We start from the raw sequence: 25,321 nt of genomic DNA, 5'->3' as shown, positions 1-25,321 counted from the left end.
TGGTCCACTCTCCAGCTGCACATTCAAACTCTCCACACTTGGAAAATTTTTGCAGTTGTTTTCTTGTTTTTCCTTTGATGTTTTTGTGAAAATATAAAGCTGATGTTTTTGTGAAAATATAAGCGTCTATAATGATCAAGAAATTTCTTCCTTGTATTGGCCCCAGAAAATCTATATGGATTCTGTCGAAAACGTGTTTTCCTTCCGCAAACTTCGTTAAAACCGCTTCATTTGGATTTTTTGCCAATGTCATACAAGGACTACAATTTTTTACATATTTCTCAATATCTGCGTCTAAATTAGGCCACCATAAATATTGCCTCGCCAAAGCTTCACGTTCACTGCGGCACGTATCCCGGGCGGCATGTGTTGTGCCTTAAAGCTACTGCGGTCTGGAATGCATGAATAAAAGACTCCAGTGCGAAAGCCATAAACAAGTTGTTTCTTGACCGATTTACACGAAACAAGGACCTATGGATTTCTATTTCAAAATCCAACTTATTTCAATGATTTTCACCACACATGCCCCCGGGGATACGTGCCGCACACAAATGATATATTATAAGTTCAGTGCGACACATGCCTCCTAGGGCATGTGAGTTTATTCTTGTTTATTCCTGTTCATTCTGAGACCAAACAGCAAGAGAATAGTGCGCATGTATCATTTCTCCTCGGTAGTTAGCGTCTGTGTGGTTAGGTAGTTTGTGTTCTTCGGGTATTGCCTAATAGTGTGTGATCAAAATGTCTGAAAGATCGAGATTTATTGTGGAAATGGCAAGAAGGAAAAGAGAAGAAAATGTATGTTATCGAGAAGTGACAAATAGAAACAGGGAAGAAACCATCGTTTCAGTAGCAGAGATAAATAATAATGATGTACCAGAAATAGCTGGAAGTATTGAAGGTAATAATCTCCATAGTGGCAGTGATATACAAGCGGGCATTTCTTGTGAAAATGAATTGCAAACGAAAGGAAATACTTATCAGAATGAGGAAGAAGGACAACATGAAATGGTAGGCGAAGAACTAGATTTTTCCGACATTGACAGTGCAAATGAACCTTTTGGGAGTGATGACTCTGTAGTTGACAAAGACTACTCTCCAGATTCTTCAACGGATAGCGATATCAGTGAAAATGATGCCCGTGATTCTGAAACTCCACTCAGCTCTGACGACGCAGTACCGAGTACAAACGACGTTGAAACAAATCAATCTGATAGTGGAGAATGGAACAGAATTGGTGAAGGTGAGGAAAATTCTGAGTTTAGAGTTGAAAAATGTACTCTAGCTAATATTGACGCAAGTGAAATAAAAAATCCGATCGATATATTCAATTTATTCATCACAGATGATATATTAGATATCATAGTTACAGAAACCAACAATTATGCTGCTCAACAACTGCTCAATACTAACCATTCAAGAAAGTCTCGGTTAAATGCATGGACTGAAACGAATCGGGGAGAAATCCGAGCTTTTTTGGGTGTTACTCTAGCTATGGGCTTAACGGAAGTACCCCACATCAATTTATACTGGTCTAAAGACGACATTTTTTACAACAAATTCATTTCAAATACGTTTCGTCGGGATCGTTATCTTTTACTATTGAAATTACTTCATTTTGAAAACAACGAAACCTGTGACATTTCCAATCGTTTGTACAAAATCGAAAAAGTAGTTTCGAAGTTACTCCAAAACTTCCAAACTATCCTTCAACCTGGAAATATACTTGTCATTGATGAGTCAATGGTGCCATTTCGAGGAAGACTAAAGTTTCGACAATACATACCCAACAAAACTCATAGATATGGCATAAAGTTGTATAAACTTTGTTCACCAGAAGGCTATACATTCAATACAATAATTTATACTGGAAAAGGTGAAACAAATCCTGATTTAGGACATTCCCAATCCATTGTTATCAAATTGCTCCAATGTGTAGAGAACAAATCCGGTAAATTATTATTTGCCGATAATTTTTATTCGGGAATATCGCTTGTCAAGAACTTAATGCAGAACGAAAACATGATGTATTGTGGAACCCTTAGAGCTAATCGGAGAGACATTCCCAAGGTTTTCAAATCGAAAAAGAAGATGAAATCAGGAGAAATTTTTGGTGAGGAGAAGGACGGGGTGAAAATTATCAAGTGGATGGATAAGCGTCCAGTACTAATGATATCAAGCGTTCCGGATCACAACACAAAGGTTTTTCCAGTTGGAAAAAAAAATAGGAAAGGGGAAGATGTCCTCAAACCAAAATGCATAACAGATTATAATGCTGCTAAGAAAGGTGTCGATTATTCGGACCAAATGTCTTCCTACCATAGCGTGCTTCGCAAAAGCATGAAATGGTATAGGTGAGAACTGTTTTCTACAGTATTTTTCTGAAATTCACATTTTTTATTTTTCAGAAAGGTGATGTTAGAACTAATTCTTGGCACAGCTGTTGTCAATTCGTTGATAATATACAACATGTGTGCAAGGACGAAGCTGAGCGTAACAGAATTCAGGCGACAACTGGCATATTCTCTGATCCAACCTCCTGAAAAACCAAAAACCCCTAGGAGAAGGACCCATAATTTTTGCAAACCTGAAGGTCCAGGTAGAAAACGAAGAAAGCCTTGCAAGGGATGTCGCCAGATTCTGAAATCTTCAGGTTTGGGATATAGAGAAATAGACAAAAAAGTTCGCAGGGTTATTTCTTTTTGTTCAGAATGTCCTGGGCAACCTGGATACTGCTTAACATGTTTCAATTCAGCACATTCATAACTCTATTTTGATAAAATTAACATTTAATAATATAATAACCAGAATAACAATGTTAAGTTTACTAATATATTTGAATAAAAAAAAAACTACTCTATGTTTGCTCCATTCTGCCTAGAAATCCAACTAATAAAGATAATAAAGTTAACCTTTTCCTAGTGCGGCACAGGTCACCGGAGGCATGTGCGGTTGTGCCTATACGTAGATTACTACTATATAAATGATTTTTACTATTTGGTATATTGAATGATTCACTGACCGTTGGTTAGATGGAGCTCAAAGAAAATTTGGCACACGTATCCCCGGGGGCATGTGCCGCACAGTGATCATGGATTGTGACATACCGCCGGGGGCATGTTCCGCATGTAATTTATAAAATGCAAAATTTATCGTCGCAGTGAACGTGATATAAAGCTGATGTTTTTGTGAAAATATAAGCGTCTATAATGATCAAGAAATTTCTTCCTTGTATTGGCCCCAGAAAATCTATATGGATTCTGTCGAAAACGTGTTTTCCTTCCGCAAACTTCGTTAAAACCGCTTCATTTGGATTTTTTGCCAATGTCATACAAGGACTACAATTTTTTACATATTTCTCAATATCTGCGTCTAAATTAGGCCACCATAAATATTGCCTCGCCAAAGCTTTCATTTTAACCATTCCGTTATGAGCACCATGTAATTCCTCCAATATTTGTCTTCTGAACTTACTTGGAATTACCACTCTAAATCCCCAAAGTAAAATTCCACCTTCAATACCAAGTTCTAACTTTCTCCGTTTATAAGGTAACAACTCTTCCGAAGTATTATCAGGCCAGCCCTCTTTAACGAATAGGTAAACCTTGCTCAAAACATTGTCAATTCTTGTGTCATTACGTATTTCTTTGGCGCTTATCGGAATTTTATCTTCTAATAAAAAATGAAAATAATCAACCAATATTTCACCCTTTTCCTTCGATTCAATCGGAAATCTAGAAAGACCGTCGGCTCCTCCATTTTCAGAGCCTTTAATATATTGGAAATGGTAATTAAATCCACTGAGGAAAAGCGCCCATCGTTGTAAACGTCCCGCAGCCATCTGAGGGATGCCTTTATTTTCCCCGAATAGGGCTAACAGCGGTTTGTGGTCTGAACACAAAGTAAACGAATTTCCTAATAAGTACTGATAATGTTTCTGCACTCCCCAATAAATAGCTAGAGCCTCCTTATGTATGACTGAATAATTTAATTCTGCCTTGTTCAAATTCCTGGACGCAAAACTTATGGGTCTTTCAGTACCATCTGGAAACACATGTACCAGGACACAACCGATTCCGACCTGTGATGAATCACATATGAACTTTAATGGAATATCCCTATCAAAGAAAACTAAAGTTTGATCTGACGTTAATGCCTCTTTGACCCTTTTGAATGATTTATCACATTCTTGAGACCAGTTGAACTTAAAATCTTTGCGCAACAATTTGTACAGAGGACTAAGCCCCGGTGCACACATACGACTTTTGCAGTCACGACACCGTTGCTGTGTCGTACTTGCGACCTGTGGTACAAAGAATCAAATGGGAACATGCACACTACCCGCCGTGCAGTTGTGACGTCGTAACTGCCAGCCTACGGTCGTTTTTTTTGTAGCATGTCCCTCTAGGCCGCAACTGTGCCGCAGTCGTACATGCGATCTCTCAGTACTCTTTTCTATATTGGCCTGTGCACACATACGACTTTTGTCGTGAGTTCGCACAATGGCAGAGAGGAATTGGATATCGATTTCTTCATTGAAGAAACTAAAATGAGATGATGTCATCAGAAAAATTTATTGGGCAGTAGTATGTTGTTCTCATCAATTCTTCGAACAACAGGATTTTCAACAATTCATCTCTATTTCTCATGATCGGTGAGTCCGCTGGTAGCCTATATATTTTCTTCCGAACGATTTTATCATTGTCTATAGTTATTGCGAAAGTAATAAAGTGTCTCATTCAAACTCTCATAAAAATTTAAATTCAATTTTTGAAACAGCTAGAGATTTCAAGATCATATGAGTGACAGTTTCGTAGAAATCATGAAAAACTGAAAAAGTTTTAAATTTTTATGATCCAACAAATACAATGCGCACTAGTTTCCCATTCAGCATCGTGAATGTAATACATTCACGATGCTGAATGGGAAACTAGTGCGCATTGAATTGATCCGGCTCCGCAACCACGCCGGTGTAGTATGTAGTGTGCATTGAATAGGTACGACACCGCAACGGGTGTCGTAACTGCAAAAGTCGGATGTGTGCACCGGGCCTTAACAGGGTCGATAAATTCGGTACAAATCGTCCATAGTAATTTACCATTCCTACAAACGATTTCACTTGTCCCTGGTCAGTTGGTGTTGGCATCTCAGTAATCGCTCTGACTTTATCGAAATCTTTATGAAGACCATTTTTGTTTATGTAATGACCTAAATACTTCACGTCTGGTATGAAAAATTCGCACTTTTTCAAATTCAATCTGAATCCCGCTTTACTCAACTTTTCAAAAACTTCTTCCAAATTTTTCATATGCTCTTCCCTGTTTTTTCCAGTCACAACGATATCGTCCAAAAATATAACCGTTTCATTCACACCTTGCAAAACTTTTTCAACAATTTTTTGGAAAATAGAACAAGCCGGTTTAGTGCCAAAGGGTAATCGATTTACTTTATAAATACCTTCATGTGTACTCCACGCTAATAAATTGTTTGTATTTTCCTCTAATTCTAACTGATTATACGCACAGGAAAAATCTAATTTTGAGAAAAATTCTCCATGAAGCTGAGAAAACAGTTCATCTATCCTTGACAATGGATGCTTTACATCTATGAAATATTTGTTCACCGTGACCTTATAATCCGCACACAATCTTATTTCCCCGCTCTCTTTCATTACAGGAACTAACGGTGTTCCCCACTCTGAAGTTTCTACTTTTGAAATGACCCCCTTAGCTTCTAATTTTTCTAGTTCACTATTGATTTTTTCCTTGAAGAGGAACGGGACTGGTCTGGGTTTACAGAAGATGGGTTTCACATCTGGCATAATATTCAGCTCTATCTTTTCATGCCTATAAGTACCGAGTTCATCTTTGAATAATTCTTCAAACCTACTTAACAAAATTTTCAAATCGTCCTTTCCTTTCAATGAATTTATAGTTGGATACCTTGGATCAGCAAGATCAATTTTAATGTTAAGGCGTTTTATTAAATCTCGGCCAAGCAAAGGAACTGAACCTTTCTTAACCACTAAAAATCTACAAAATTCAAAAACTTGACCCTTATAGTTTATTGTGGTATGGAATTCACCTTCATGTACAATTTCGGTCCCATCATAACATTTTAATCTTATATTGGTACTCTTTAATTTAGATTCCTTGAAATAATTATTGAAACAGCTCTCGGGGACTACTGAAATGCTAGCACCTGAATCAAGTTCCATATTAATAAGGTTCTCATTCACTGATAATGAAATTTGTGGTGATACCACATAGTTATCACACTTCAAATGGTACATTTCAGCATAATCTAAATTGGATTCATGTGTTTCCACCTGATGTACTTGGCGTTTATAACATACTTTAGCTAAATGACCTGTAAGATTACAATTTTTGCACTTATATTTAAGGTACTTACAGTTCTTCTTTACATGGTTCCCTAACCCACAACACTTGCATTTCTGTGCCGTTTCACCATGCTTTATTTCCCCCTTGGAGTGTTGTGGTCCATTTTTGTTACTCTTCCATGTGTTTGACTTCTGCTGTTGCCCTTTCTTTGTCTTCAACTGATGCAGAGTTTGGTAATCGGATCCTAGTGCTGCTTCTTTGTTAACTGCTACTTCCAGGACTTGTGCCAAGCTTTTGGTATGATCCTCCTCGCAGACTCTATCTAGTTTAGGGCTCTTGCACATTCCAGCTACGAACTTGTCCTTTAGAATTTCATTCAGATTTGCTCCAAATTTACAGGCACTGGCTTTATTTTTTATCCTTACATACCATGATCGTACTGCCTCACGTTCCATCTGCTTCAAATTGTAAAATTCTTTCCGCTCCTTGAATATAGATACCTTCTTCGAAAACTGTGCCGTTAGTATATCCCTCAATTCCTTGTATGTCTTATCTTTCGGCAAAGCTGGATCGCAGAGATCCCTCAGGGTTTTATAGGCTTTATCACCTATTAGGGTTAATAGCACTGGTACTCTCTTTTCTTGATCAATATCATTTGCAGAGAAGTACTGCTCTAAACGTTCAGCCCATAAACTCCAATCATCATCAGAACTGTATTCTGCGATTGAACCGATTGTAGCTCTATAAATTACTTGAGTTTCTGCCATTCTTGATCTTGATAAAGCACGTGGAGATTGATATTTTTCTTCGATTTGCACAAGTATAACGTTTCTAACCAATTTTTGTCCTCGTCGCCAATATAATGTCTTTCAATGATTAACACTGGGTTACTTTTAATTTTATATAATATATATGCAGGGTGTTTCCTAAACATGCGGCAAAAATTCAGGGGGTTGTTCCTTGGACTATTCTAAGAATATTTTGTCCTTTGATGATTTTTGAAAAACCTATTTGTTTCGAAGATATAGGGGAAACAGAATTTCAGATAATAACATTTTATTATGAAAAATTACATGAAAATTCAACTCAACCTACAAAAACTGTTGAAAATGACCACCTCTAGCCAGCATACAAGCATCCAATCTTCTCCTCATAGCGATTCATAATAGTCAAAGATAAAATGTTAATTGCTAATACATCACAAAACGAATTCAAATGAAAACCGTGTTTAATCTGTATTCCTTTACCATCTGCACTTATCAATTTTTAGTCAAAAAACTGGCCGTTTTTAGTAATTGGAATGTTGTTAAACAAATTTAAAAATAAATTGTACCTACTTAGTAAACACAGTGCGGTACGCATTTTTATTTAAACTATTATTAATTTTAAAAATATGAAAAATGTTGTTCGCCCTGTATCTTCGAAACAAAGAGGTTTTTCAAAAATCATCCAAGGACAAAACATGCTTAAAATAGTCCAAGGAACAACCCCCTGAATTTTTGCGGCATGTTTAGGAAACACCCTGTATAATATAACTTTGTACAACTTACAATTTGGTATGGTTTTGGAACTTGCGTTCTTGAAGACTTAAGAAGAGATAGATTAACAGATGATCTTTTACAGGTTATGTTATTTTACATGAACATAGAATGTTGTGCTATTACACAGAAATAAAACTTCTTTTTATCGATACATCACAAGCTTCGTAATGTCTTACAGTACCAACGTCATATTTATCTTTTGCAAATACTGATTTATATTTCTCTATCAATTTCTCTATTTCTGATTCTTTGTTTGAATCTAAATGGTTCACGACTATCTCAAATTCATCTATATTTATATGTTCATTGAAATTTATCTCAAACCTATTAAAATTTTCGATTTCTTGATCATCAGAATCAGAAAAATAATTCTCCTCGTTCTTTTCACCCAGTACATCAGGAATTTTTAAATTTGTTGAACTCAGGGAATTATTTTTTACGAGATTATTCCTTTCGGCAAACTCTTTATTGGAGCTCATATCATTTTGTTCTAAATCAAATTGTGTGATTTCTAAATTTTCATTTTGAACTAGTTTGAAATTTCTGATGCAATCTAAACCAATTAAGAAATCATACTTAAAATCTTCATTGTTTTGATTTTAAGAGTTACTATACCTTTTGTTTTTCCATCACCATTGATAGTCTTCAAGTTCACTATTTGAATATTACTAGCAATTTTGTTCGGGTGTATTTTCAATAATTTCGCATTAATCAACGAAACATTCGAACCTGAATCATAAATTCCAGAAACTTCTAAAATGTCATTCAATAGTAACTTTACTTTTATCAATGGTGGCACATCTAGTTTTTTGGGTTAATCCCATTTAGTTCAATCTCCAATTCAGTGTTATTCACATTCTTCAAATTTCCTCTATGATTTTCCCCATTGTACCAGCAGTTTTTCTCGGGATGATAACGTATCCCTTTTTTTTCGTTCACACAGATTCGGCATGGTTTCCTATCATCATTTCTTTTGGGTTTTTCATCAGAATTCATATTTCTTCTGTTATCATATTTAATATTTTTCGCAACCAGATATTTTAATTTTCCAATCTCATTGTGAAGATCTTCGGTTCCTCGTAAAGTTTCCCTATCAATCTTGTCAACAACATAATTAGGCAAACCAAATGCTATGAGGTCTATAAGTGTCCCTGTATCAACTGATTTCCTGACTTCTAACAATAATTTTTTTTTTTTTATTGCATACTCGAGCAATGAACCTGCTTTATATTTGAAGGCTAAAGCATACCTAGCCGGTGACCATCCTCTGTTAGTGAAAGTATCACAAAAATTTCTTTCCCATATATTCCATTCTGAGTCTATTGAAAATTCAATCATCATGCAACTGTACCACTCTGCACCGGAATATTGCAAAAAATCTTTCAAAATTTTAATTTTCTGTTTGTCTTCATTGATTTCAAAACGTTCACACTCTTTATTGAAATCTTCAATCCATTGGTTTGCATTGAAATTTCTGCCAGTAAATTTTCCTATCATAAATTCATTCGCAATCTGTCCTAAATTTTTTGATTCTAATTGTGCTGGCTTATTGTCAATTAATTTTTCTAGGAGTTTTTCCAAACTTTGCTCTGAGCTAGTGCTAGTAGAGGTAGATTTATTAGTATTTGCTTCTTCCCTTATTTCTCCTAGGTAAATATCATCAAATTGTAAATTTTCCTCTTCATCTAAATGAGTGTTCGATAAATCTTCTGTTACTTTTATCCATATTCTTCTATTTTGATATCTCTTAGTCAAGGATTTTTTCACTTTCATAAAATTTGGAGTATTAATAAGGTGCTGATGCAAATTTACTGGTTGGTATTCATCTGGTAATCCAAAAACCTCCCCGTTGCCTGTTGCTATTGAAGTAACACATAAAATATTTGACTTTCCATCTGCCGTAGGTTTCACAACGAAATCAAATCTGAGTTTTTCCATGATTGGTAGGATAGGTACGAGTAGATGCAGAAAATGTAGTTTTATAATAAGTCCTATTTATTTGGATATCGACTTAATTGTGTTTCTCTGCAATAAATGAGGGATTTTATTAGCAACAATTACATCAACAATATAAAAACCAACCTGCAATAAATGAGGGAAACTACATTTAAAGCCTCTATCACAATTATGAAATAAAACAGATTATCTTTTTGAAAATTCTGAAATGTCAGTTATTGACATTCCAGGTAACTAGAAAACTAAAGGAAACCACGGGCGTAGCAAGGTTTCAGTTTCGGGGGGGGTTTTACATATTATAGAAAAAATCTTATGTTTTTCTTTTTAAATATATCAACTTTAAAAGAGCCAACCCATTCAGTCTATTTTCACTATTTTTATTTTTCAAGTATGTTTTGAGAAAAAAAGGATTTTCAAAATCACTTTTTGAAATTTAGTTTATTTCTTTACATCGATTCCTATAAATATATTTAGGAAAAAAATACCGTCGTAGTATTTATACAACAGAGTACTCAAATTCAAATTTATGAGAAGAAAGTTTATATGCAAAAAACCGGTAAAAAATGATAGTTATCACCTTTTTTGCATTTTTTTCAATGTTTTATCATGAAATTTTGGTGGCAAACTTCAGATTTGAATTCTGTACCCCAGAAACAGAGATAATAAATCGAAGAAATTAAAACTACCCCATCAACTGAGTTTCAGCAGAGATAGATATAATACGCCAAATTTTGAACTATCGTTTGAGCCAGGTTTTTCGGACAAAAAACTTAATGGAAGAAAACGTCAGAAGATTAAATTTTTTTTGTATTTTTTTTAATGTTACGTCACAGAATTTTGGTGCTAAATCTCAGATTCGGATTCAGAACCCAAAAAAATAAAGGGTTTTTTTTTTAGAGCTATAGAACTTTAAATTGCAATAAAACAACGATGGATTATTCGATTGATATGAATTTTATTTATCCGCAAGATAATCTTGTGGCAATACATTTTAAATATGATTTCTGGCATATGACCGCCACGGCTGGCTCGAATGTAGTCCAATCTGGAAGTCCAATTTTCGATGACTTTTCCAACATTTGTGGCCGTATATCAGCAATAACACGGCGAATGTTGTCTTCCAAATGGTCAAGGGTTTGTGTCTTTTCCGCATAGACCAATGACTTTACATAGCCCCACAGAAAGAATTCTAGCGGTGTTAAATCACAAGATCTTGGAGGCCAATTGGTCCAAAACGTGAAATTAGGCGGTCACCAAACGTGTCTTCCAATAAATCGATTGTGACACGAGCTGTGTGACATGTTGCGCCGTCTTGTTGGAACCACAGCTCCTTGACATCATGGTTGTTCAATTCAGGAATGAAAAAGTTAGTAGTCATGGCTCTATACCGATCACCATTGACTGTAACGTTCTGGCCATCATCGTTTTTGAAGAAGTACGGACCAATGATTCCACCAGCCCATAAAGCGCACCAAACAGTCAGTTTTTCTGGATGTAACGGTGTTTCGACATACACTTGAGGATTAGCTTCACTCCAAATGCGGCAGTTTTGTTTGTTGACGTAGCCATTCAACCAGAAGTGCGCTTCATTGCTAATGGAAGTAGTGCGCGATACATATTCCGCACAGAACCATTATTTTCGAAATAAAATTGCACTATTTTCAAGCGTTGTTCAGGCGTGAGTCTATTCATGATCAATTGCCAAACCGAACTGAGAATAAATCACTTGACAGCTATCAAATCGGTCGCCATCTTGAACAGTAATGCCAACTTAAAGTTATATACCTCGAAAAAAAACACCCGTTACATACGATCGAAAAAATCAAACTAACCCATAACTTTCCTTTGAGGGGCACATGTGAGCACAAATTGACTGGATTACGTAGAGGTAATTCAATTCAAATTTCACATTACAAATTAATTGCACTGAGAGTGATAATTTCATTCACTTTTTACAAATTCCATTAAAAAATATTTTCGAGATTTTGAAAAAAAAAAGTTTTTTTGACATCTTTAACATTTCGGGGGGGGTTTGAACCCCCAAAACCCCCCCCCTGGCTACGCCCGTGAAGGAAACCCTAATAAAATATGGTTTTCTTTACATAGATTCGTCAAATATGACTTTCTTAAGTTTGTCGTTTAACTTCTGCATTCTCTTCAAATAGTTAAGTGAAGCATGTCCAAGTCTACAATGCCATAACATTGCTTCGTTAATTTTTCCTGAATGATATGAGTTATTGTCTAATGGACTTACGATACATAATTCCTCTAAGTTTTGCAGTGATTCCAAGTTATCGATCCTAATTACATTTCTACTGATGACTGCAGTCCCAATTTTTTTCTTGTTGCTCAGATTTTATTTCGTCTGTTTCGTCAGTTGACACTTGTAGAACTTTCTTTTTAGGTGAAGAAATGAGATTATTCTCTTTCTCCCTCCCAATCGCAGATTCCGGTTCTCCCTCCGATCCTAATAACTGGTTATTGGAATGTGTCTGCGATTGCAAGCTCATCTCATCTTCTTCGCTTATCGTTGCTCTGTAACAATAAACTTCGTACTGCTTTTCAGTTTCGGTTTCATCGGAAGTCTGCTTTCTCACTTTGAAGTTTAGAATCCAGTTCGGTTTTTCATACTGTCCCTCTAAAACAATCTCATTATTAACCTTGTTGTAAACTCTTAGGACTTGGTTATCTAGGTAAATCTTGAACCCAGAGTCTGCGTTTAGGTCTAGTCTAGTTTACGTAAGGAAAGCAAATTCTCAGAAACATCTTTGGCTGCAAATACATTTTGCAATTTCATCGTTTTCTCACCTCTAAAATCTGAATGCAAGATTAACTCACCTTTACCATCGATTACAATATCTGCTATCTCCTTTTTATTAGCACTCTTTATACTCGTATTTTGACATCTCTCAAAATTTCTCAAAATCAGAGTATCATTTACGATATGGTGTGTTGCTCCAGAATCTGCAATGAAGGTAATGGTTCGACTGAGCTTACCTGTTTTGTTTTTGGGTTCTCTCGACTCTATACTTCCAACCCTTCTTGCCTTGACGTGAACATCTTTGATGAGTCTTCCGTTTCCTCTCATTCTCCTCTGGCCTACGTGGCCCTGTCTCGTAGTCTTCGTCTTCGTGTTGAAGCTCGACTTGATTAACCTGCCTCTACTCGATCCTCTAAATTTAACAGGCCTAATCTTGTTCGTATTACCGTTGTTAGGGCAATCCTCCTTCTTATGGCTCTTGATTTCCCCACAGCCGAAGCAGAACCACTTATTTTGTTGCCTCAGATTGCACTCTGTTGACCAGTATCCCTCTTCGTTGCAGCGGAAGCATTTTAATTTTTGTACCCGTTGAATTGTTGGGATCTCCTCTTTAATCTCAGACCTCTTCTCAGCCTCTAATCGAGAGATGAAAGTCTTGATCTCATCTAGGGTCATTTCTTGATTTGAGGTCTGTCTCCGGATCAGATCTGCATTTCGTAGTTCGGGTGTGACTGGTGATACAGCCTGGTAAAAAGCAGATCTCATCTCTTGGGCGGTGAGCTCGATCACATGCTCGCACGCTTCATATTCTTTCACTATTGAGTCAAATCTTTCACAGAAATCATCTACTGTTTCGTGTCTCTCCATTTTGATAGAGTACAAGCGAGATCTAACTGAAGTGTGCGTCACATTTGATTCGCACTTCCTGGAGGACCTCAAAATTCTAATTATCTCAACAGGATCTCGGATATTGAGAATTTTCTTATGATAATTCTCGTCAATCCGGTTGATGATTATGTCTCGTACCCAATTGCTTCTCTTGGATTTGTTGGCCTCTGACCAAGTATGGTCACTCGAACTTGGCTCTATGACATCCAACAAATCATTTGTCAAAAGCTCGGATCTTAGACGTTCGATCCAGATCTCAAAATTTGCATTTTTCTTGAGCTTATACTCCCTCTTGATGCTCAACTTGTTGCTAAGCAGCTCTTGCTCCGACAAGTCTCTCGATTCTTCTACCTGGTTTGAGCTGTAGTCCACAGAAGTTTTTGCCCTTTTTGCCGTGGTCCCATTGTCTTCTGTAGTTTTTCTTTTAGGGGCTTGAGCTTCCGCTTGAACAGGATTCCTGTTCTTTTCTTCAATAATTTTGAGACGGGTTTTCTCTGCTTCCAAATTGTTTTGTGATAGCTGTGTTAGAGCCTGTACCATTTGTCTAGCACTATTCATCACTTCCTTCAATATGATGGAGGACTCTAGTAATTGATCAGCTATCACCTTATTCCTCTTGGCCTCCTCTTCAGTCCTATTCTCTAACAATCTCAGCCGTTCTCCAGCAGCTTGAATTGTTATGTTTTCTACTAGGTTAATTTCATTGTTTTGTCCTACATTTTCGGATCCCTCTGTAACATGGATTTGTTTTATATACCTGGGTTCTCTCATACTCTACATCTCTAGAAATTTAACCTCTAAAAAATATTCTCACAACTCTAAATCTCTAAAATTTAATAAAAAATTATTCTCATAACTCTAGTTACCTCTGTAACATGAATTAATTTTTATATACCTGGGTTTTCTAATACTCTTATATTCTCATAACTCTACTCTCTCTATTGTCGACAATGTCTCCTCTCTCAAATCTCTAATATCTCAAAAGGGGTCAATTCTCTAAAATATTTCATTTAGTCTCTTAAGTATCACTCATTGATACTGCTCTAATCAAGTAAAATCAAGTAAATGGCAACTATTAATCTCAGAAGAAACTTACGTTAGTTCTGCCAATTCTCTCTTTCCTCGTTATGTATGAACCCTCTGTGTTCTGCACTTATGGAAGTGCTGGAATCTGGATCACTATCATAATCCACCAATGGGTTTCCTTGATTTTCTTTGGCTGCCATCTATTTCAGGTTTTATGAAACAAAAATATTTATATCATGTATTTTAAGCAATTTTTGTCTATTAGATGTTCTCTTAGTACATCTAATATTCTCTACTACCAGGTATAGGATATAAAATTATGTTTCGTGCTTCTGAATTGTCTCAGACGCACAGCAATCATAGTATAAAGAAGGATAGTAAGACAGTCCTAATGTTAAAGCGATTTGAAGCGATTTCGAGAGCCATCTGGTGTTCACGTTGTAATACTGCAATAAAAATGGTCTGTCAAGTGGCGACCTCCAAAAAAAATGCAGTTATTTTAAGGAACTAATACTTTTCTGCCGGTACAAGAAGATAGGAATGAAGTTTTCTATATTTTCGTATATCTACAGAACTGTAATCAACTCGAACAGACGTTATTGTAGACTTAACAATATGAAAGAAGACCGAGACAGTGGCGTGTATAGTCCATGTTATTGATTTCTTGATAAATAACGCTGTTGCTTTGTGTTCAGAATTTTTGTACAATGGCTGTAGCGAATGGTCATTTCGAAATGTTCCTTCCAAGGTGAATTTCATTGATTTCATAAAGAGTTGACTATTTTTTCAATAAGGTTATTGTGCATTTCTGAAGAAAGATCCAATTTTTTTTTAATTTTTTTTTTTTTTTTTTTTTTTTTTTTTAATAATTACACCATTCCACAGCCTAGGCCAATTACAGAATGGGAAAACAATTATACAAGAAATGAAACCTAAAAGTTATATACTGAAAATATAAAACATAATAAAACCCAAAACAAATCAAATGGAGTCAGGCTTGAGCGAAAAAAAAAAAACTCATTGAGAAAAAAAGCTCATGCCTAACTACCCACAGTGAAGCAGTGATCCCAGAACAGCCCTTCTTATATCAGATTGATTACAATGAAAAATATCAATAATATGCTGGATGCTCATGTAGTCATGACATATACGATACAGAGGCGAAAAAAGAAGGACGTTAGAGCGTGGAAAAGGTAGATAAAATGTAGTTGGGCTGCGTACAGGCAGTCTAGGAACATGAAGATCAACAAGTGATAGCAAATAGGGACAGTCGATTAATGAATGAAATAAATTTCTAAGAAAGAGTATACCTAAGTAGGTACGACGCCGCTCTAAAGAATCAACTTGGAATCTACTCAACAACTGATCATGTGGTACACCACGGCTTGGATAAACACCATCGAGCCTAAAACTAACGTACTTCAAGAATCGCCTCTGTATATTTTCCAAACCTCTGATGTGTACACTATACCCAGGGCTCCAGACCACGCATCCATACTCAAATTTTGACCTCACAAGCGCGTTGAATAAAACAAAATATGTACCTGCATCCCGGAACCATCCTGAATTTCTCATGATGAAACCCAGAGTTCTGAAGCCACTCAAAACAATAGTACGCACATGGGACGTGAAACAAAGTCTCTGATCGAACAGAAGGCCTAGGTCTCTATACTGAATGACCCTGTTGAGAACGTGACCATTTATGTTATAGGGGAACTCTAGTATTGATTTTTTACGGCTAAAGGAAATCACATTACACTTTTGAATGTTAAGGGGAAGCAAGTTTTTGCAACACCAGTCATTGAGCATGTCAATGTTACCCTGGAGATCCCAGCAATCCTCAACATTCTGTATTCGACGGAACAACTTGCAATCATCAACATAAAGCAAAGTTTGTGATGACAAATGGGAACAAATATCATTTATGAAAATTATAAATAGTAGTGGACCCAATATAGATCCCTGGGGAACACCAGAAGACGCAGTGAATTCAGCCGATCTGCAACCCAAACATCGAACCCAAAGTCGCCTATTCGTAAGGTAAGATTCGAAAAAACGAGTGAAACTCTCAGTCAGTCCAAAGGAGGACAGTTTTCTAAGAAGGATACCATGGTCCAGTCGGTCAAACGCTTTAGAGAAGTCTGTATAAATCACATCAACTTGAGAAGAATCATCTAAAGCAGAAGTGATGTACTGTGTTATACACGTCAAGTTCGTGATGGTCGACCGACCCTTGATGAACCCATGTTGAAAATCTGAGATTCGACATTTTACGTGAGCGTAAACAATATTATATAGTAATCTCTCAAATACTTCACTGAAGTTGCTCAGAATTACAATCGGTCTATAGTTATCGACCATATTTTTGTCATTTTTTTTAAAAATGGGGCTGACTCTACCTTCCCTCCAAATTCCAGGGAAACAGTGCACAGAAAGGGATAACCTAAATATAAGGGTCAAAGGTCTAGCCAGAATAATCGAGCAATCTTTCAATAGGAAAGATGGAATCCCGTCAGGCCCCGAAGTCATATTTGCCTTACATTTTTTAAGGGATTTGAGTACATCGTCCTCAGTTATCTCAGGAATAGCCAGAGACTGCGTGAAAGAGATGTTGGAGGAATCACTATGCTGGTAGTTGGAAGAAACAATGAAAGCCGAATTAAAAAATGAGGCAAACGCATTGACTATGTCCTGAGGAGCTGATAATTGCCGATTCTTGTAACTCATAGAACCAGGAACAGATGAATTGCCCTTTATGGTGTTCAAATAACCCCAAAACTTATTTGGATTTCCATATAAATCGGCTTCAGCTCTCTGAATGAAATTGGCTCGCGCCCTAGCAATTTCTCTCTTCACACTCTTGCGGAGATCCCTGAACATAATTAAGAAATGACTATCGCCGGTTGACCTGTATTTGCGTAAATATTTATTTTTTACGTTCAGCTGACCAATGATATCACCTGTGAACCAGGGCGGGTAAGAGATCTTTCTTTCAGAAAACCTGGGTACACATTCCGAGAATACACGATGCAGCACATTATAAAAAGCGTCACAAGCCCGATTAATGTCCCTGCATTCTTCCAAAAAATCCCAGTTTGTGGTTAGGAGCATGTCATAAAGGCGCGACAAATTAGCTTTTCTGAAGTTAAAACCTTCAAAACTGACTCTCTGAAACTTGATCGGTTTACAGCTCGAAGCTACAGAAAATTCTAAAGGTGGATGATGCGCATCTACGGAGACGAGGGGGAACAGAGATTCCCGTACTACAATAGGAAATTTACTGCAAACAAGATCTAATAATCTTTGGTTGGCATTCAAGACTTCATTACACTGAGTCAACCCGAAAAAGTTCATGAAATTCTCGATGGCCTCGACTCTTACATTGCGCAAAGTAGTTTCTCTGTGAGTGACATAATCTGGTATATTGAAATCTCCTAAAATGATTAAGTTAGCGTTATCATCAAGTAAACATGGTAGCACCGAGATTGCCTCAAAAACATCCTCATACTGATCAGATGCAGTATTTGGTGGTATATAAAGAGTAAAAATGTAAAAGTGAGAGCCCCGGAGACCAATTCTTAAACCTATTATATTAATATTGGGAAATGACTCCTTTATGGAATCGAGATCGATGGACCAAGCCATCAAGTTTGATTTTACCGCAATTAACACTCCACCCCCTCTCGACTTACTTGTGAGGTCAAAGTTGCGATCATTTCTATACAGAACATACATATCATTACATATTTCGGAGTCCAGTATATCAGACGATAGCCAGGTCTCCGATAAACATATTATGTCATATTCACTTTGAACAATGGAATCAAAAATATCATGTGTCTTGGACCTAAGGCCTCTAACATTCTGATAAAAACACTCAATGTCAAGTGAATGAGCCGCTGCAAAATTCGCGGTATCATTCCGCATTAATTGTTATTTAGTAACAAAAATAGAGGACTTAAGGTTGTTCAATTTCTTCTTATAGATTGGACATTTTGCAGCGTCCCACACAGCATGAGAAGTATCCGTTAAATTAGCATTGTTACAATTTATACATTTAAGGGTGGAACTTGTACACTTGTTCAAAGGATGTTCACCGGTACACTTTGGACAAGTTATCTTGAGGGAGCAATTGGATTGAACATGATTAAAACCACTACACCTGAAGCAGATCCTAACGTCCGTTTCATCGAAGACCGAGCAAGCATCGAAGTTCACAAACAGCTTTCCAAGATCCATCACCATACCATAAGCTCCAGCATCCAACTCGATTAATGCTTGAAAAATATTTGGATTCTTTCGTGTGGCCCAGGTTTTCAAAACTCTCAGATGAGTCACAGCAGAAAGAACATTATTTTGACCTTTTAAGAATTTTAAAATATCATCACTGGAATAGTTTTCGACTAAGCCAACTATTCTAATTTTTGGTAGAAATTTCTTAACATCTGAAATTTTGTAGTCAGTTGATAGTTTTTCATTGGCTATCTTTTTGAACTCTTTGGCTCCCTCTGGGTTGTCGCATCCTATCAGAATGCCTCCATCTTTGATTTGTTTTACTTGGGAAACTCCCAGTTTCAGATCGATAGGATCAATATTTCTCATTATGTCAAGCTTTGTCTTTGAATTCGCTTGTTCAGCATCTTTGGGCTTAATGACGACCATCGACTTCGACTTAACAATGTTGGAATATGTGGGAACTTCGCTGATAGATTGTGGTGTGAAAGATAATTTCGAAAAAGTATCATCAGCCTGTTGAGAGATTTTTTTCATCATTCCATTGAACATCTCTTCAAATTCGCCCAACATTCGGTTAAGTTTGGTATCAACGATATTCTTTAAGTGTTCATCATATTTATTGCGAATCTTATAACAATCCGGGCAATACTAGCAAAAACCCGGCGATTTCAAACATAGTAGATTAGCCGAGGAGATTCCAACACATTCCGCGCGATAAGTTCTAGCACATATGCCGGAGCATATTATGCTAGGCGATTTACGGCGATCAAAATTTTCATTACAATGACTACAAATAGACATCGTTCATAATTCAGTTTGGAACTGAAAGATCGAAAAAATGATGGTAAAGTCCAATAACACACAGTCAGAATTCCGGATTGTACAATTCTCGAAACAAACTGGCGGAAATAAACACTTCAAAACTCGAAAAAACTACGAGCACCATGTACACACGTTCAACTCTTTCCATTTATGTGTTTTTTGAATTTGAATTTGAATTTTCAGTGGGTTTTGCCATAGTATGGTTTTGCTTGCACAATAACCATTAATAATAACTTGTAGAATAAACAGACATTATGTCTCAGCTAAATTTTTCAATTTAAAATAATTCAGCTATTGGGGAATAAATAATAAAATAGTCTTTTCAAAATTCGTAGGTATTTATTATTTCGATAGAATACAGTTTGCAGGTATGGTAGGTAGTTGAATGAATGTTTATTCATGAAAAGAAAGTTTGACTAACTCACCCTTCGGGCTCGAGGGTTAATTTCTTCGAATGAATAAACATGTATTACTCACGTAATGTATACAAAATTTTACCCCATTTGATGGGGATTCAAATGAACAGTTTCCAGAAATAACTATGAAATGAGATGAAAGGTACCGCTCCAATTTGTGATTGCTACGACACTGGGTATTGGATTGTTAGCAATTGTCATAAAAAATATGATAGTCTTGGAGGAATTCAGTGGTGAATTAACTTTATTTTTAAATTACTGAATGGATTAACGTCATTTTACCCTTGTTGCTGTGGATTGAATGATGTCGTTTTATGCGTCAAAATGGTATAAAAAATGAAATAATCCTTGAACAATCTATATTCTCACATGTTTCCTATGCATTACTCTGTGTGGCTAAATGGATACTTATTATTTCATTGATCTTCACTACGAAAACTTTTTGAAACTCTCGAAAAATACCTCAGCCAGGTTGTTGAGCCGTGTTTATGCAGCTAACTTGCTAAGTTGAAAACAACCTACTTTGTGGAGCTCAATAATTTATTTGATACTCTGAATATTTTCATCTGAACTTTGCAATCCTATGTATATAAAGCGATACCAATCTAATAATTCTGCCGATTTTCATTCAACAATAATGAATTAGGTCGCAATCATTGAATAGGGGTTCCGGAAGGCTGATTCATAAGCAGATCAAAGATTACATCTCTTTAATCTTTGAACCAGATGTTGGCGATAATATTTATGTAGCTATTTTTCAGAACAAATTGATTCAGCTTTTCTCTCTTTTCTTCTGCATCCTTCACGAATGATGATGCAACACTAAAATTATTTTTCTGCTGCATATTCTGCGAGTTAATTTGTTGGGTCAAGAAATGTTTAGATCATTCCGAACGTGAAAATTGGTCATTTTGGTTTTTCAATTATGCTGAAAAATTGTCAACTTCACATTATTTGTTGATTGCCTGGTTTTCATTTGGCTGGAAATATATTTGCAATATTTAAATATTTGTGTTCGTAATAATAACTCCAAAATATATTGTCTATGTTTCTCGCATATCATATTTGTTGCGAACCATTCCGGTAAATGGGTCTTTATATTTTTCACAAGTTTCCTTTTCAAATTTGACATTAATTTATGATTCAAATGTTTTCCTATATCTCTACTGAAATAATCTAGAGCCCTTCTTGTGAATTCTCGTAATAACGATGTTGGAGTTCTCAAACCGGTTTCATACTTCAAATCATAATTTTTGAAAAAAATTAAAATCTCTCCTTCATTATCGAAATCCTTATCAGCTTCCAAACTGGTTTTACAGTCTTCACATTCGAAACGATCCAAACATTTTTTTACCAAATAACCGGCAAAATATATAACAGAACATTTTTCTAATGTTGCACTATCATTCAATTGGACCACAGAACTATCAGACGAACTGCTGGATGAATCCGTATCTGAAGATGAGGAGGATTCTTCGACCACATTCAATAAAGCAAGGGCTTCATTGCCATCTGTTAGTAAAAAATTATCGTCATCATCTGGTTGTCCACCAGCATTGGCACTTCTAGGTGGCCTCATAAAATTTGTGACAATACTGATTTTGAAAGACGATCTAAAAGTTCGCACAGTAGGATTTCTGTTATATCCTCCTCTCTGACGATATACAGAAAATTGATTTTCAAGTGGATCTTGAATCAGCCTTCCTGTAAACAAGAATTTGTAACCTTCATTTTTCTCATTAGTTGCAAATTGCTTTACCGCATTTATGGTTAAGAGAAAACCGTCGTAACAATCAGGTCTGGTTAATTTGTCCTTATTCCCAACTTTATTTCCAAGAACTTGTAACCTTCATTTATGGCTGCTAAAACCTCAGGATTGGTATCGCTCAATACACGATTGCAAGGTTTTGTGGAATGCAAACGTGTGCTATTCAAAGCATCGAATAAATTATCCATAGTTTTCACAAAGTGAGCAGTATTTTCAGCCGTAGGTGAGACAAGTTCACCTGTCCTGGAAGATGTCATAAGGGCAGCATAAACACTATGGCTCAACAACTGGGTTGCTAACTTAACGTTCATTTTTTGAAATGAGTTAGGGTTGAGATGTTTATCTGTGAGTTTCAACAAGGCTTTTCCGGTTGAGCTTTTTTTATCAATATCATACACTTGTTTTATATCTGAGAAGCAAATATATTTTTCATTCAATATCAAATTAGTGTTAATGAAATTATTTCTTACTGACTTAATGAGATGAGGGACATCAAAAAATGCGAAATATTTTCTTTCATTTAAATGGAAGTATGGTTTCGTTTTTTCAACTCCCAATTGTTTAAACATTTTTTTGTTTGTACTTGACAAATCGCAAACTATGCCTATCGTGTCTAGTTTTGATCCACGAAGTTTTTCCAAAGCCTTCTTAATGATGAGCAATAAGGATTCGCATGACACCCCATCATCCGATACAAAAAATGCAATAGGAATTTTCCATGCGCTGTATATTCCCCTTATCATCAATACAAGAGCCTGGCTTGCAGGAGAAGATTTTCTACCGAATTCTCCCAGATCTTCAAAACCTTCTATCATGTCCGTGTGTTTATTATAATCTATATTCCTCTTTATGCTCATTTCATCGAACATGAGAATACATTTTTTTTCACGAGGCATCATGGAATCTGCCTTCAATGACAATTGTAAAAAAATTTTTTTATTGAACCCAGGTTTGCAATTGAAATTATTTATCCATGATTTCAGAGTTGAAATCCCTGGTAAATTAATTCCTTTTTGCCGTAAATATCTATAAGTTTTAGGGCCCCTATGAAAGAGGGATAAGGCATCCCGTTTCTCGCTTGCTTGCCATGGGGATTTCGCCCTATGACGTACCTGCATATTTATTAAAGATTTTGCGAAACCGGTTATAGATGCTTCTCCAAATGTTTTTGTATGATGTTCAGCATTCATAATTTTCTTTTTAGCATTTCTCAATTGCACCTTCGTGTTATTGAGTTTTTTCCTGCTGTTCTCCAATTCAAGTCTCAGCCGTTTGTTCTCCTCTTCCAATAAACGATTTTTCTTTTCACTTCCAATTGACTTCGTTGGAAGATTATAAAGATCTCTGAGCCAATTTTCATCCTCCTGTTCATGAAGAGAACCATCTGAAGAAATTAGATCAATCTCCATGTGATAATTTCGGCCACTTGAATTCTTTTTTGACGGGCCCGGATATGTTTTTGTAACCGGGACAACATTCATGTGCGCTATTGGATTATCCGAATTTTCCGTATCTGACTCACTTCCTGAGCTTTCATCGCTGATATAGCGGAATGGTTCAGCATTTAGCGGCAATTTGGTCGATTGGGTGAATATTTCATTGAAATGTTTGCTACATATCAGCTTTCTTTTCAATGAATTTGGGCTCAAATCAGCCAAAACAGCATTACCTGAAACCGCAAAATTATTATATTATTAAATACGGACATGAGTAGTTTCAACTTTTGTAAAAACTGTTGTGTCATAGTTCTGAATTATATAATTTATTGGTATACAGGTAGTCTGTAAAAAGATGGAATTCGTAATAATTGAGGCCTATATTGTTGTTGTCCCATTTTCATATCTATATTATCATTATTATAAAATGCGAAGGACTTTAGGACCTGATTCCTCGATGAAAATTACTTTGGGAACTTAATATGATTATTTTTCGAAATCGCCCACCTTTCCAAGGTGGAGCTCCTAAAAGTGCACTGAGTAACGAACTCTACATATTGTGAAGTACTATGTGGATGCATGTTCTTCGCATAACTCTTTTAATCATTTAACTTCATATTAGGGGTTGACAATAATAAAACTGGCTGATTTTTTTGCAATATTTTTTCTGTGTGAGAAAAGTATCGACTGTATCGAAATTTGGAAGGAGACAAATTTTCTGCAGGATGGAATGAGGAATTGAAAATGGCAAATTTTTTGAATATCTTCCTCACAGAAAGAAAATATATCGGGAAAATCAGATGGCTTTGATAATATGAAAATCATGCGATGATCTTATCTACATAGTGCTTCACAATATGTTGAGTTATATTACTCAGTATTCTTCAGAACCCGAAAAAAATTAACCCGTCAACTCCTACACCTTCTGAAGGCTGCAGTATCATAGTATTATAATATTTAAATGGTTGATGATTAAAATAAAAACCATGGAGACGAGAGGAAAAATGAACGAATGGGAGTTTTTTGGAGAAAAGTCAACGTGAATGGAGAGAATTTATGAGAAGTCATCCAGTTGATTGATAAATAATGAATATTGAAGATATTGAGAAGCTAAAATAGAATGCAGTTTTGTGAAAAGTACGCTGGCTGGAAAAATTAGATACCTACGAGAAATTTCTAAAATAATAAATATTTCGAGAAAGTACATGCGTGAATCGAAATATAGAGGACCAAATCGAGAAGAAAAAGGAGGACAAATCAAGTGAAAACATAAACTGTAAAGTTTTTCTGGCGGACAATCCAAAATTAGATTTTTTATTAATTATTGATTCTGATAAAAAAAAATTGAATAAAAATTCAACATCAAATTGAATTAAACAATTTAAATAGAACAGGAATCATAACAATATATACCATATAGTATACATATACACATTGATGTGTTTCAAAAAAAATAATAATATACGGCTGTATTTTGAAAGAGTGGATTATTTCGAAAAAAAAATTATATGAAGGAATCAACTCCCAAATACCTTCGCATTTATTCACAGACACTCTGTATACTCTTCCGTCTTCCCCGGAAAATAATAAATTCAGAAAGATAGATAACTCACCTGAGTTTATAATCCAAGTTTTACATCTAGCAGCGTCCCTCACCGGAAATTGGTACATCTTAATTGAAGGATCTGATCTCTTACTTAGTCCACAGTTGTAATAAACACACTTATTACCTGCCATTTCTGAAATATTGAGAACATATATGGTACGGTATGAAATTATCATCAGTAAAAGCATATAGTAGTATATAAGTATAGCATAGTATATTATATACTATGATAAAAGTATGGATTTTCCTATACAGATTATCGCACTGCACTGGTGTTATATGAATATGCTAATTTCAAATTGTTTATGCAGGGCTAATAATCTGAAGGTACTAGAAATCATATATCTATTAATTCAGTATTTCAAGTTGGAATCAATTATATATTGTCGAAAATCAAATGAAGTGCACTCACCTTCAAATAAAATACGTTCTTGTCCAGAATTTTCCAATGAAGACTGAAATGAAGTCGAACGGAACTCACAAAAATACACTTCAACACAATATGCAAAGTAAAACACACAAAT

At 35.8% G+C, this 25,321-nt stretch overlaps 3 protein-coding genes across 3 annotated transcripts; 1 reads left to right on the top strand and 2 right to left on the bottom strand.

Moving 5' to 3' along the window:
* Positions 1-360: 360 nt before the first annotated feature.
* Positions 361-3,152, top strand: LOC123686321 (piggyBac transposable element-derived protein 4-like). Its single transcript, XM_045626377.1, has 2 exons — positions 361-2,354; positions 2,409-3,152. Exons 1-2 carry the CDS (start codon positions 742-744, stop codon positions 2,764-2,766), a joined length of 1,971 nt encoding a protein of 656 aa, XP_045482333.1. The 5' UTR covers positions 361-741; the 3' UTR covers positions 2,767-3,152.
* Positions 3,134-7,108, bottom strand: LOC123686600 (uncharacterized protein K02A2.6-like). The gene is made up of 3 exons (XM_045626835.1): positions 6,412-7,108; positions 5,099-6,369; positions 3,134-4,081 (listed from the first exon to the last, which is right to left on the bottom strand). Exons 1-3 carry the CDS (start codon positions 7,106-7,108, stop codon positions 3,134-3,136), a joined length of 2,916 nt encoding a protein of 971 aa, XP_045482791.1.
* Positions 7,109-8,514: 1,406 nt separating this feature from the next.
* Positions 8,515-10,035, bottom strand: LOC123686322. Its single transcript, XM_045626378.1, has 2 exons — positions 9,965-10,035; positions 8,515-9,907 (listed from the first exon to the last, which is right to left on the bottom strand). Exon 2 carries the CDS (start codon positions 9,818-9,820, stop codon positions 8,684-8,686), a length of 1,137 nt encoding a protein of 378 aa, XP_045482334.1. The 5' UTR covers positions 9,821-9,907; positions 9,965-10,035; the 3' UTR covers positions 8,515-8,683.
* Between the last annotated feature and the right edge of the window lie 15,286 nt (positions 10,036-25,321).

This window comes from Harmonia axyridis, chromosome X (assembly GCF_914767665.1).
Source record: "Harmonia axyridis chromosome X, icHarAxyr1.1, whole genome shotgun sequence".
NCBI lineage: Eukaryota > Metazoa > Arthropoda > Insecta > Coleoptera > Coccinellidae > Harmonia > Harmonia axyridis.
This window is presented reverse-complemented; position numbering and strand designations above follow the sequence as displayed.

What these genes read in the sequence shown, in the direction of transcription:
- LOC123686321 (XM_045626377.1), top strand. Translation starts at nt 742, where the DNA reads ATGTCTGAAAGATCGAGATTTATTGTGGAAATGGCAAGAAGGAAAAGA. An exon ending in AAAAGCATGAAATGGTATAG is followed by an intron (nt 2,355 to 2,408) that starts GTGAGAACTGTT and finishes TTTATTTTTCAG; the next exon opens with AAAGGTGATGTTAGAACTAA.
- LOC123686600 (XM_045626835.1), bottom strand. Translation starts at nt 7,108, where the DNA reads ATGGCAGAAACTCAAGTAATTTATAGAGCTACAATCGGTTCAATCGCA. An exon ending in GAACCATGTAAAGAAGAACT is followed by an intron (nt 6,370 to 6,411) that starts GTAAGTACCTTA and finishes GTAATCTTACAG; the next exon opens with GTCATTTAGCTAAAGTATGT. An exon ending in TGAAATCGTTTGTAGGAATG is followed by an intron (nt 4,082 to 5,098) that starts GTAAATTACTAT and finishes GATTCATCACAG; the next exon opens with GTCGGAATCGGTTGTGTCCT.
- LOC123686322 (XM_045626378.1), bottom strand. Translation starts at nt 9,820, where the DNA reads ATGGAAAAACTCAGATTTGATTTCGTTGTGAAACCTACGGCAGATGGA.